Raw genomic sequence first — 12,376 nt, 5'->3', positions numbered from 1 at the left:
GCACAGGGCTGTGTGTGTGCTTCCAGGCCAACCTCATCACACAGGGGAGGGCACAAAACAAGGCTCAAGGCAGAAAGAAACCTTTAAACAAGGCTGAAAGGAGAAAGAAACCTTTACAACAACCAGCCCAGTCAATCCTTGCCTCAGGAGCTGTTGCCACAGTTGTACACATGCAGTTTGGCCTATCTGGGGAGTGTTCCAGGAACCTGTATCCTTGGAGTCTCCACACCATGTGCCAAAGTACCACCAACTTCTCTGCACCTATGGTTTGCCTCCTCCAGTTGAAAGCACCAGTAGTGAACTATGGAGAGAGGCCAATTCTCACCCACATCAATGCTCTCAGCATCCTGGGGTCACCCAATAGGAGAACTGACACCAACAGCTCACATGATGACACCACGGCCCCCCGGAGGCTTGGATTTCAGCTCCTCCTCCTCTCCTAATCCCAGATCCACACAGTCACTGCCTTTTAGGATGGCAAAACATCTCTTTAAATGTGCTGTGGATCTCACCCCTCGATCCCCAACCCTCAGAGCAACACACACATATACACACACCCCCCTCCGTGTGCTCCAGCACAAGATAGCACAGGACTAAAGACTGCTCACTCTGTGTCTCCTGGTGCAGACAGCATCCCTCTCCCACCCCATCATCATCTTCCCAAAGCCATCCCTCTCCCTGGCCTCTCTGCTCCAACCTTCTCTGACAAACACCACTGCTCCACATGTCCACATCTGCCCCTTCCATGTCACTTGTTTCTGCTCCTATGTGTTTGGGATGCTCCACCAACACACACGGTCTCTCAGGCTGCTGTTCACATCCCCCCTCAACCCCAACACAGGAGCACAGGTTAAATTCACAACCACAAATGCCACCACATCAGTCACAAAGCTTTAGTCCATCAGAGCAAACCAACTGCCAGCCTCCACAGCTCCATGTACCCACTGGGAGAGGGGAAGAGCTCAGGGGAAGTTAATGCTCTCAAGTAGCAAGAAGCCATGAGCTTTAGCTTCAAATACAGCAGTGAGAAAGCAAGAAGCAGGGGGACAAGGGGACACGATGGGCCACATCCCCAAACCAGTGCAAGGGGAGAGGAAGAGGATGAAAGGAGGTAGCAGAGACAGAGAGAAGGAGGCAGACAGAGAAAGAGACAGGAAGAAGTGAGGAGATACTCACCAAAGAGACATGAAGAGGTGCCAGGAGGAAGAGCTTTCCTCACCAGCATGTTTTGTTTCAGAAAAGCAGCAAACTGAGCTGAAACGAATCAGAGAGAATTACAGTATCACAGCCCGGCTCTGGAGGGGACACACAGCTCCAGGGACACCACTGGCACCCACACAGAGAGCTCCAGACACAACTCAGCCACAGAGCACAACGGAGACACTCCAACCTCCTGCTCCTCACAGCAGTGCAGCACATCCCACACTACAACAGGCTCCATCCCAGCTTTCACAGAGAGCACATTCCAACAGCAGGAGCCCTCTCCATCCCCAGAGCCGTAAGGAAAAGGTCCAGCACCCAGGAATGACAGCAGGCTTGGCTATGAGAGGCACAGTTAGCTTGGCCAAGCAGTGGCACCAAGCTGGGAGACACCAGCCAGCACCTTCCTGAACAGCTACAGCCACCAAACACAGGCCAGAGGCCACCCTGCCCCAGGGCTCCTGGCATGACAAGGCAGCCCCAACACATCCCATTGCACAGATCTTTCTCCTGTGTGATAGGAACTTCCTCAGCTACAACAAAAGAACAGATTCCTTTAGTCTGTGCTCTCAGAAATTAAGGTACAACTTCCCCCTGGAGTCAGAGAAAGACTTTAGGGAATGTGGAGGGTGACACTGCCGCAGGAGACAATAAGGAGAGAAAGGAGGATGGAGAACTACTCCCCAGGTGCTGATGATATTCACCACAAGGCATCATCATCAACACCACCATGACCTGCATTCAGTGTTCACCATTGGGCTGAAGCTGAAGTTTGTAATCAGCATCCAACAGGACGAAAACCCCATGGCTGAAGCTGGTTTCTTCCTCAGAGCAGGTTTTGCACTGCCATCTGATGCAAGATGACTCTGCAATTACTCAAACCCAGTGTTCCAGTCACAATCCAGCCTCGATCGCCTCCTGAGTACCTTTATTCTCCCTCCCACGCAGCCTTGAAGGCTGAGACACCATCAAGGGGCTCACACGTGAAGAATTAAGTGTGGCTATGTGCTGACTTGGTCAGCCACAAGTGAAAACCCTTCTGCCAAAACACTATTTCCAACCTAATTCCAACCCTCCATCAGATGACAGGACAGGGGCCAAGCTGCAGGGAAAGCTGCCACAGGAAGCTTGCGATTCAAGACAGGACTCAGAAGACAAGAACCTACACACATCATGACAGAGAAAGACCAAAACTCCAGCTGCTGAGAGGGAAGAGGGTGGGGAAGCTGCAGGGCATTACCTTGGGCCTGCTTGTGTGCAAGGACAGTGTCTGGCCTTGGCACATGCCTCTTCAGCAGCTGCGTGGGGCCCATCTGGCTGGGCTTCTGCAGCGAGGACACAGCGGCCACTTTGGTCTTCGGGCTTGAAGTGGGGCTGCTGGACAAGTCCTGCTTGAAGAGATGGAACACATCTTACCCCCATGTCCCTAAGGAGCAATTGGAACCCTAAGTGTAGCAGCACAACCTTTCCACGGAGCAGATCTGTTCGCCCACCACAAGCCTCAGGATTCCCCTCACCTCCCTCTTCCAACACACTGACTGACAAGAAGACCCCCACGATCCAGCTTCAATGTGCACTTGAGCCCAGAACTCCCCCATGTGCTGGGCTGCACCCTGAGAGCGTGAGCAGCAGCTCAGGGAAGGGACCCTGCCCTCTGCTGGGCTCTGGGGAGACCCCCTGCAGCCCTGATCCAGCTCTGGGGCTGGGGAGGGACCTGGAGCTGTTGGAGCGAGGCCAGAGGAGGCCATGGAGATGCTGCGAGGGCTGGAGCAGCTCTGCTCTGGAGCCAGGCTGAGAGACCTGGCCTGGGTCAGCCTGGAGAAGAGAAGGCTCCTAAAGGGAAGACCTTAGAGCAGCTCCAGTGCCTAAAGGGGTTACAGGAAACCTGGAGAGGGGCTTGGGACAAGGGCCTGTAGGGACAGGCCAAGGGGAATGGCTTTAACCTGCCAGAGGGGAGACTGAGATGAGCTCTTAGGCAGAAGCTCTTCCCTGTGAGGGTGCTGAGGCGCTGGCACAGCGTGCCCAGAGAAGCTGTGGCTGCCCCATCCCTGGCAGTGTTCAAGGCCAGGTTGGACACAGGGGCTTGGAGCAAGCTGCTCTAGTGGAAGGTGTCCGTGGCAGGGGGCTGAAATGAGACTATCTTTAAGGTCCCTCCAACCCAAACCAACCACTCTGTGATTTGATGATATTTCACTGATACAAAAGCATCTCTTTAAACAACCTCAGCCTTCCCCAGCTCAAAGTACCCCAGAGTGAGCCCCCACCTCTGAGCCTGAAGGAGAAGCAGGCACTTTGGCTGCTGGGGAAGCAGGTCTGCTGCTCCTTTCTGGCAGGTCAAAGGACAGATCCCTCCTGGTGGAGTCTCGGGGCTTCTTCTTCTTCTCTGCATCCAGGTCACGGGGATCAGAGCCTGAATGGCTCTCTGCTCGGGTGAGGACTCCAGTCAAGAAGTCAGCTATTTCATCCTAGGAAGGGTGAAACACAGAGTAAGTGCTGTGCAGGCGTCTGATCAACTCATCTTCACAGCCTGAAACAAAAAGATTCCCAAAGGGACAAAGGGATAGGGCTCTCTCTGTTTACTATTCCACAAAAAGAAACTCTAAAACCTTACAGACAGAGCTTGGCTTCTCATTTAAGCTCATACCCCACTGATTTCTGACACATGGGAGAGAAACAGGATGGCTTCTCCAATGCTCCTGCTTCATTCCCCAGGCAGAGGTACTGGACAACCCTGAAACCCACTCTTTATTTAAGGTGCACTACCAGGGAGCTCATGTTTCTCCTCCTGAAAGGAGAGAGACACTTCAAAATCCCACCCACGAGATAACTCCCTTCGACCCAACCAAGCCTGGCAGTGAGGTTAGAACTTGTGGTCACTGAGACATTTTAGCACAGGGTTGGTTTAGAGATCAGAGGTGTGAAAGGAGGATTTCTGTGGTTACCTGGATGCAGCGGTCCACCATGCTCTGGGTGAGGCCTTCTGACTTCTTTTTGGCTTTGCTTATCCTGTTAAACAAGATGGAAGTCAACACGTTGGGTTTCACACTCACAAGAGCATGCCTTCAGTCCCACTATCAGAGTTTCACATTGCTTTCTTTCCTATTCTTTACTGATTATCCCCACTATAGACTTCTGTGATGCTCCAAACCCTTGTCTGTGCTGCTGGGTGCAGTTCCAGCCTCAGCCCAACTCCATTCTCACTCCTTGCTCAGGGTTTTGGTGCAGTTATCCCAAACACACACAAGTCTCCTGAAACCTTAGAAGCCTCTTGCCTCCTCCATGGCTCTTCCAGCCTCCCTCACCCCAGTTCTGTGCACAGCCTCCAAAAGTCACATATTCCAGAGGCAGGGGAGGCATGAAAGAGCAAATATTTGCTCTGGGGTCATCCCAAGCTGTACCCTGGATCTTTACTGGGAGAAATGACACAGATTTATCACAGAAAATCATCCCTCTCTCCAACCTTCCAGGTTTGGAACAGCAAAGCTGATCCTGATGGAGCATGTTTCTGCAGTTCCCATCTAGTTTCGGTACCCAACTTGGGGGTTTATTTGTGCACAGCACGCTGAGATGTTGCCCAGTGTTCCTGGGAAGGGGGGATCCATCTGGGAGAGCATTACCTGAGGTTGTCATCTGCTCCTCCCACCACCACCATGCTGTTATCAGCTCGTATTTTCTCCCGGAAATCTTCCATGGCTTCCATGTTGCACTGCAGGGAATTCTGTCCGATCACAAAGAGGACAGGGGTCTTCATCTCCAGGAGGGGGTCATCAACATCCTGCAAGAGCAAAGGAACTGTAATCCAGAAGTACCAATCCAGTCTTAGGAGCAAACCTGGGATAAGGCTGAAGTGAAGCTACCCAGCGGGAATTACACAGCCAGACCAATCCCAAAGGAAACTCTGCTCCAGAGCTGCACCATGCTCCAGCAAATGCCTTTGATACAGATTCCCACTGCCCTCAGAATCAGCCATTTCAATAGCTCAACCCAACATTCCCAACTCCATCACACACTGGTCAGTTAATAAAGAAGCAATTTAGGCTCCATATGAATCAACCCAAGTTGTCCTCTCCACGGCCAAAGGCCACAGTGAACAAGTGACCCCACAGGTAAGACCCCAGGAAGGAGCAAACCTGTGTAATAGCACAGACAAGCCAACACAGGACTCTTCGTACCCACTCTTGCTGTTAAATGGCTCCATGTGCCTTTGGTCCTTACCCCTCTGGGGCCATCCACGGTGAGAAGGGGGAATCCAAGGCACACAACTGCAGTGACATACTCCATCACTGAAACCTGGGGGGAAAAAGCCAGAGCCAGCAACTCAACAGATGAGTGCATCAAGGGTGCAAATACAGCTCTGCCAGGTCCTGCCAGGCACAGAAACACCTTCCATACTTAGACTGGCTTTGTTGAGTTAAAGGAGTGGGGGAAAAAAAAGTGGTGTGGGTCAAAAGACTCATTATATGTGGCAAAGTCCCTATAGGCCCTTGTCCAAAGCCCCTCTCCAGCTTTCCTGAAGCCCCTTTAGGCACTGGAGCTGCTCTAAGGTCTCCCCTTAAGGAGCCTTCTCTTCTCCAGGCTGCCCCAGCCCAGCTCTCTCAGCCTGGCTCCAGAGCAGAGCTGCTCCAGCCCTCGCAGCAGCTCCGTGGCCTCCTCTGGCCTCACTCCAGCAGCTCCAGGTCCCTCTTGTGCTGTTGCCTCAGAGCTGAACACAGACGAAGTGAGCCAGTGACACCAAACTGACTGGGCCAGTGGGCACTTCGTAAGGCAGAGCCACCCTGCAGAATGACCTGGATGGGCTGGAAGAGTGGGCTGAGAACCTGATGATCAACAAGGACAAGTGTAAGATCTTGCAGACAAGGCAGAAGCTCTTCCCTGTGAGGGTGCTGAGGCGCTGGCACAGGGTGCCCAGAGAAGCTGTGGCTGCCCCATCCCTGGCAGTGTTCAAGGCCAGGTTGGACACAGGGGCTTGGAGCAAGCTGCTCTAGTGGAAGGTGTCCCTGCCCCTGGCAGGGGTAGGAACTGGATGGGCTTCAAGGTTCTTTCCAACACAAACTGTTCTGTGATTCTGTGATAAAGATGTCATTGTCCCACTCGGTGCTTATCAGGCCACCCCTGGAATACTGGGTTCAGTTTTGGTCCTTGCTATGCAAAAAAGCTGTGGACAGGCTGGAGAAGGTCCAGAGAAGAGCCACAAAGATGATCCAAGGAATGGGCAGTATGTGAGGAAAGGGTGAGAAAGATGGGTCTGTTCAGCCTTGATATGAGAGGGCTCAGAGGAGACCTTATCGCCACGTTCCAGTACTTAAAGGGTGGCTACAAAGAAGCTGCAGACTCTCCTTTGACAAGGACTCGCATGGATAGGACAAGGGGTAATGTGCAGAAGTTAATCCTGGGGAGATTCCAGCTGGACAAAAAAGGAAAACTGTTCACAGTGAGAACAACCAGCCATTGGAATAACCTCCGCAGGGAAGTGGGGACTCCCCATCATTGGACATTCAAGATTTGGCTGGACAGGGTGCTGGGACATCTAGTCTAGCTCATGTTTCACCTAGAAAGGTTGGACCAGATGATCCATGAACAACCTGGGATTCTATGGAATTGTCTATGCCCCCAGGACCAGAAAGGGCATCTGCCTCAAAGCCAGGCCTTGGAAAGAGAAAAGGGACAAGCACAACCCCTCTTAAAAAGTCTTAATCCAGCAGCAATTGAAATCTAACTCTGAACTGAAGCCCTCAAGCAGGAGGACATGAAGGAATCGGGTACTTACGTGACAGGCCACCAAGGCACCAGTGTTCCACCCGATCAGGATGATGGGCTTATGAGAGAAGTGGCTGTGAATCTATGGGGGAAAGAACAAGACACGGACAGGGGAGAGGGGCAGACAATGGGATGACAATGCCCTGGGGTGGGACAACACCTCCAGCAAGGGGAGGAGTGGGATGGGAGCAGCAGAGGTTTGTTGCTGCACTCACCTCGGCAACTTTACCCCTCACAGCCCCAATCATGTGCTCGAGACACTGCAGCACTCCCACCCCACTGCCATTGTTCAGCAAGTGGGTGGTGATGGGAATCACCTGAGGGGTGAAAGGGAAGGTCAATGAATAATCATGGATCTGCTGAGAATGAGCACTGACAACAACTAGCATGGACTGGAATGACATCTGGGCATGAACTTGTGCTTCTTGCTCCTTCTTTCCCCTGGGATTCACTTCCACGGAAACTGAATCCCCCTAAAAACAGAGGAAATGGAGAATTCCCCACAGAGACAATCTCTCCCATTCACCTGGCTCTGATACACCCACTACATCTGACACATTGATTAGGAGCAGCCTGTATCCAGGCAGAAGACGAAGGTGACCTACAGTCTCCTCCAGCCTCTTCCTATTGGAGACTCATCAATCCTTACTAACAATCACAACACAATCTGAACTGATGAAGATTATCAAGAAGATAATCCACCTTCTCTTCCCTAAGAGGGTGCTGAGGCGCTGGCACAGGGTGCCCAGAGAAGCTGTGGCTGCCCCATCCCTGGCAATGTTCAAGGCCAGGCTGGATGGGGCTTGGAGCAACCTGTTCTAGTGGAAGGTGTCCCTCTTCATAGTTGGAACTGGATGAGCTTTAAGGTCCCTTCCAATCCAAACCAGCTGATGATTCAATGAAGATGGACGATTTTGGTAAGCAAGAGACCTCAAATGCATTGAATTTGGGCAATCTAGAATCATACAATGGTTTGTGTTGGAAAGGACCTTGAGATCATCCAGTTCCAACCCTCCTGCTGTGGGCAGGGACACTTCACACTAGACCATGTCACCCAAGGCTCTGTCCAACCTGGCCTTGAACACTGCACATCCCCTGTGCAGTGTCTCAAGTGCAGGTGGCAGACAACATTCTCTGCTTTCAGCACAAACAAGTATTTTGGTGCAGCAAAGGCTTAAAAAACCAAGCTGAGCCGCTGCAGCCCAGCCTAGTTTGAACTTCCCTCCTTCCAAAACCAGCCATACGAACCTTTCCCAGGCAGGAAAGCTGTGACTGCCAGAACCGGTGCCGTCGGGAAGTGGGGAACATGGAGTTGGAGGGTCCAGAGGAAGCAATCAGGATGAGGGGGGAGCCAGGCAATTTGCTCTACAAAGTTCAACAGAGATGTGTCAGGGACAGCACATTCCCTGCCCGGGACCTCCCTGCCCAGCCTGCACAACAAAGCACAGGGATCTTCATAGCTCATTAATCCATCCCATTCTCCCCAGGCAAAGCTACCTCAGGATAGTTCAGGGGGAAAACCTGTCCTACAGAAGGAGTCCCCCCTCACTGAGCAAGTCTAAAGCAGGAGGAAAAGAGCCCAGGAAGCAAGAGAGAGGTGGAAAGAAGACAGCAAAAGACAGGACAACTAAAGCTGATGTGAAACCCACCCTGCAAGCCCCAAGAGGTACTCACTGGTTTATTATGTGACAAGACACCCACTGCTGGGTCCCAAGGTCTCTTCAGCAGCAGAGATAGAGCCTCAGCACCCGCTGCCCCTGTCTTAGTGGTGGAGGACAGCAGCATCCTGTCGATGAGGGTGGGGATCTGAAACCAGGGGCCAGAAAAGAAGAAAGAAAGGATAAAAACTCCACCAGCTCCCTTTAATGACTTTATACAGGGAGAATGTAAGTGACAGCAAGGCCTTGCACTGCTTTATCACCTTTCCTTTAAGTGTCTGCAGAGCATCCAGGTAAGCAGCCAGCACTGGCAAGCTGAGGGTCTCCACCAGCGTTGTGTGCAGCCACTGGATCAGTTTGGTGTCCCAGTTCACACTGGCCAGAGCCTGGCGGACCCTCCGAGCACATTTGTCCACAGCTATCCTCCTCAGGACTGGCTCATTGCAAGCCTAAAAACCAGGAAATCATAAAAAGAAACACAGTGATGGGGAAGATGAGGCATTCCACGTGCATCCAGGGATGCAGGAAGGGAAGCAAGGAGGAAAAGCCTTACCCCTTCATTAGCCAAGCGAGCCAGCCTGTCAGACTGCAGAGCCTTGTGAATCTTATTGAACAGCTTGTTCTGAGCCATCGTCCAGCCTGTCCTATCGGAAAACCAGAGGGAGAGACACAGGTCAGTGCCACACAGACATCCAGGTCCTGCAGGCTGCTGCCCATTCCCAAAGGCAGCACAGCCGGGTATTGGGTGCTCCAGAATTGATCTACAGCCACAGGCAAAGAGACTTTTGCTCCCACACAACAGTTTGTAATGTCAAGACCACCACGAACTGATTTGACTCCAGCTGCAGGGAGGTTGTTAACACGGTGGGATATCTACATATCCTCCTTTTCCATGTCTGACATTGGAATACGGCTGAATAGAGGATCCACAACAACTCACTGGCCCAATCGCCCCCAAAGAAAGGAAACTGTTTCATGGGAAGCGTGAGGCAAAGGTTCAACAGCCTCTGCCACAAAATCCAGCAGCTTCCACAGCAGGCACTGAGGAAACTAGACACAAGTTGCTGCTGACACTGAGCTGTGTGGTGTGGTGACACACCAGAGGGATGGGATCTAGAGGGACCTGGAGAGGAGGGACCACGTGAACATCATGTAGCTCAACAAGGCCAAGGGCAAAATCCTGCCCTTGGGTCGGGGCAATCGCAGGCACAGACACAGGTTGGGCGGAGAAGTGATTGAGAGCAGCCTGAGGAGAAGGACTTGGGGGTGTTGGGTGAGGAGAAGCTCCCCATGACCCAGCTTCAGTGTGCACTTGAGCCCAGAACCCCCCCGTGTGCTGAGCTGCACCCCCAGAGCACGAGCAGCAGCTCAGGGAGGGGATCCTGCCCCTCTGCTGTGCTCTGGGGAGACCCCCCCTGCAGCCCTGTGTGCAGTGCTGGGGTCCCCACATAAGGACACGGAGCTGTTGGAGCAAGTCCAGAGGAGGCCACGAGGATGCTCAGGGGCTGGAGCAGCTCCCGTATGGAGCCAGGCTGAGAACATTGGGGCTGTTCAGCCTGGAGAAGAGAAGCTGCGTGGAGACCTCAGAGCAGCTTCCAGTGTCTGAAGGGGGCTACAAGGATGCTGGGGATGGACTCTTCATCAGGGACTGTAGCGACAGGACAAGGGGTGATGGGTTCAGACTGAAACAGAGGAAGTTCATCATGGAGATAAGGAAGAAGCTCTTCCCTGTGAGGCTGCTGAGGCGCTGGCACAGGGTGCCCAGAGAAGCTGTGGCTGCCCCATCCCTGGCAGTGTTCAAGGCCAGGTTGGACACAGGGGATTGGATGACTGCTCAGTGCCCAGACCTCCTTCCCTGCTCCCCTGTGCTACCTGTTGATGTGCTCTTCCCAGTCATCGGGTGGTGGGGGAGCATCAGCATCCGTGCGTGCGAACATGACGTGCCGCTCGCACTCGTTCATCACGCTCCGCGCCTTCTGGTTGTCATAGAGCGGCATGGCCACCGGCGTCACCGTCTCCACATCGATGGGAACATCGGCCTCTCTACCGGGAACAGGGATGTTTTAGAGGAGGGGAGCACTGAGGGTCCCTAACCAGAGATCCTGGTGCTTCTGCTCTGAGCCCGGCAGCTCCCTGAACTCCAAACCCACTCTTCTCTCACAGACCACAACCCCACAGAATACCCCCTGCCCCACACTCTCCCTTTACACACCCTCAGCCCCACACAGATGTCTCAGGGTCCTGCCCAGCCCCACTTGTCCCAATTCTACAGGTCCCCACTCTCCCCTCCCAGACCTCTCAAGAACACCTCAGCACCCACACAGGTACCTTAGCCCCACAGACCTCCCCCACAAGCCCTTCAGCTCCCACAGAGGGCCCTGAGGGCCCCTCCCAGCACACACACAGAGCCCTCATCCCCACAGGCCCCTCAAGATCCCCTTCAGCCTCTCAGCAACCCCTCAGCCCTACATAACCCTTCAAGCCTGCTCCACAGACCCCTGGGGGCCCCTCTCCACCCCACAGGACGTCTCTCAACCTGCCCCCACACTCCTCAGCCCCACATCCCCCCACAGGCCCCTCAGCCCTATAAGGCGCCCCCAGGCCCCGCATCTCCCTCCTAAGCCCTTCAAACCCACAGGCCCCACATCTCCCCACAGGGCCCTCCTCATCCCCACAGACCCCTCAGGACCCCCTCCCGGCCCGCAGGCCGCGCTCACAGGCCGGCTCCGGGCTGCCGCCGCGGGGTGAGGAACAGCATGCGGGTGGGCCGGGCGGCGCTGGCGTCGGGGTGCGCGCTCCAGGGCTTGGCGTAGCTGTGGTCGAGGCAGACCAGGTCCAGCTCCCGCTCGTGCGCCGACAGCTGCAGCAGCAGCGACGTCCCCATCCTCCGCGCCGACCACTGCAGGTCCCGGTCCCCCCCGCGCTGCGACATGGCCCTGCTACCGCCGCGACATGGCGCGACCGGCGACCCCCTCCAACCCCCCCACCCCGCGTTGCCCTCTGCGCATGCGCGGACACACCCCCTCCTCCGGGTCCTGCGCGTGCGCGCGGGGGGTAAAACGCGGAGGGTGGATTCGGGCGGAGTGGAACGGAGTGGGGGGGTGAAAGCGCGGAGAGCGGAACGGAGCGGAGGACACGGGGACACGGGGAGACAGTGACATGGGGATACAAAGATACGAGGACATGGGGACACAGGGACACACAGACACGGGGATATAGTGAAATGGGGATATATGGATACAGGGACAAGAGGATACAGGGATACAGGGACATGGGGATACAGTGACACAGGGACATAGGGACACACAGACTTAGGGACACAAGGTCATGGGGATACAGGGACATGCGGACATAAGGACATTGGGACACATGGACATTGGGATGCAGTGACATGGGGATAGTGGGACAGCGACACAGAGACACTGGGACATGGGGACATGGGGTCTGGGGGCATGGGCACACACAGATAGGGGGACTTAGTGCTACGGGGACACAGGGACATGGGGTTGCGGTAACATGGGGGCATACAGACATGGGGACACAGGACATGGGGATGTGGTGAAACAAGGACATGGGAGCGCATGGGATGCAGTGACATGGAGACACAACACGTACAGAAATGGGGGCGTTGTGCCATGGGGACACATGGACACACAGAGCTGGGGACACAGGGACACAGGGGGACGGAGACGTCTCTAAACTGGAGAGACATCGATTTGATGGGTGGACCACTCGGTAGATAAAGAACTGGCTGGATGGCC

At 54.3% G+C, this 12,376-nt stretch overlaps 1 protein-coding gene across 9 annotated transcripts in view; it reads right to left on the bottom strand.

Moving 5' to 3' along the window:
• The window catches only part of KANSL3 (KAT8 regulatory NSL complex subunit 3), a 28,121-nt gene extending 16,545 nt beyond the window's left edge, over window positions 1-11,576 (bottom strand). For 7 of the 9 annotated variants that reach the window (XR_013958516.1, XM_080634528.1, XM_080634525.1 and 4 more), the window contains exons 1-14: window positions 11,333-11,576; window positions 10,488-10,658; window positions 9,169-9,259; window positions 8,879-9,064; window positions 8,632-8,763; window positions 8,206-8,322; window positions 7,173-7,274; window positions 6,968-7,039; window positions 5,416-5,490; window positions 4,818-4,975; window positions 4,143-4,206; window positions 3,465-3,665; window positions 2,441-2,588; window positions 1,177-1,254 (exon numbers count right to left, since the gene is read on the bottom strand). Coding sequence is in view for 8 of the 9 variants with exons in the window: in XM_080634528.1 (XP_080490654.1) it covers window positions 1,177-1,254; window positions 2,441-2,588; window positions 3,465-3,665; window positions 4,143-4,206; window positions 4,818-4,975; window positions 5,416-5,490; window positions 6,968-7,039; window positions 7,173-7,274; window positions 8,206-8,322; window positions 8,632-8,763; window positions 8,879-9,064; window positions 9,169-9,259; window positions 10,488-10,658; window positions 11,333-11,547 (1,810 nt within the window). In the remaining variant the exon portion in view is untranslated. The remainder of the gene's footprint in view (window positions 1-1,176; window positions 1,255-2,440; window positions 2,589-3,464; window positions 3,666-4,142; window positions 4,207-4,817; window positions 4,976-5,415; window positions 5,491-6,967; window positions 7,040-7,172; window positions 7,275-8,205; window positions 8,323-8,631; window positions 8,764-8,878; window positions 9,065-9,168; window positions 9,260-10,487; window positions 10,659-11,332) is intronic. The other 2 variants (XM_080634524.1, XM_080634529.1) reach the window with 1 other exon arrangement.
• Between the last annotated feature and the right edge of the window lie 800 nt (window positions 11,577-12,376).

Source organism: Psittacula echo (genome assembly GCF_963264785.1).
Source record: "Psittacula echo genome assembly, chromosome: 25".
Lineage (NCBI taxonomy): Eukaryota > Metazoa > Chordata > Aves > Psittaciformes > Psittacidae > Psittacula > Psittacula echo.
Note: the sequence above shows the minus strand (reverse complement) of the source record. Positions and strands in the feature narration are given on the sequence as shown.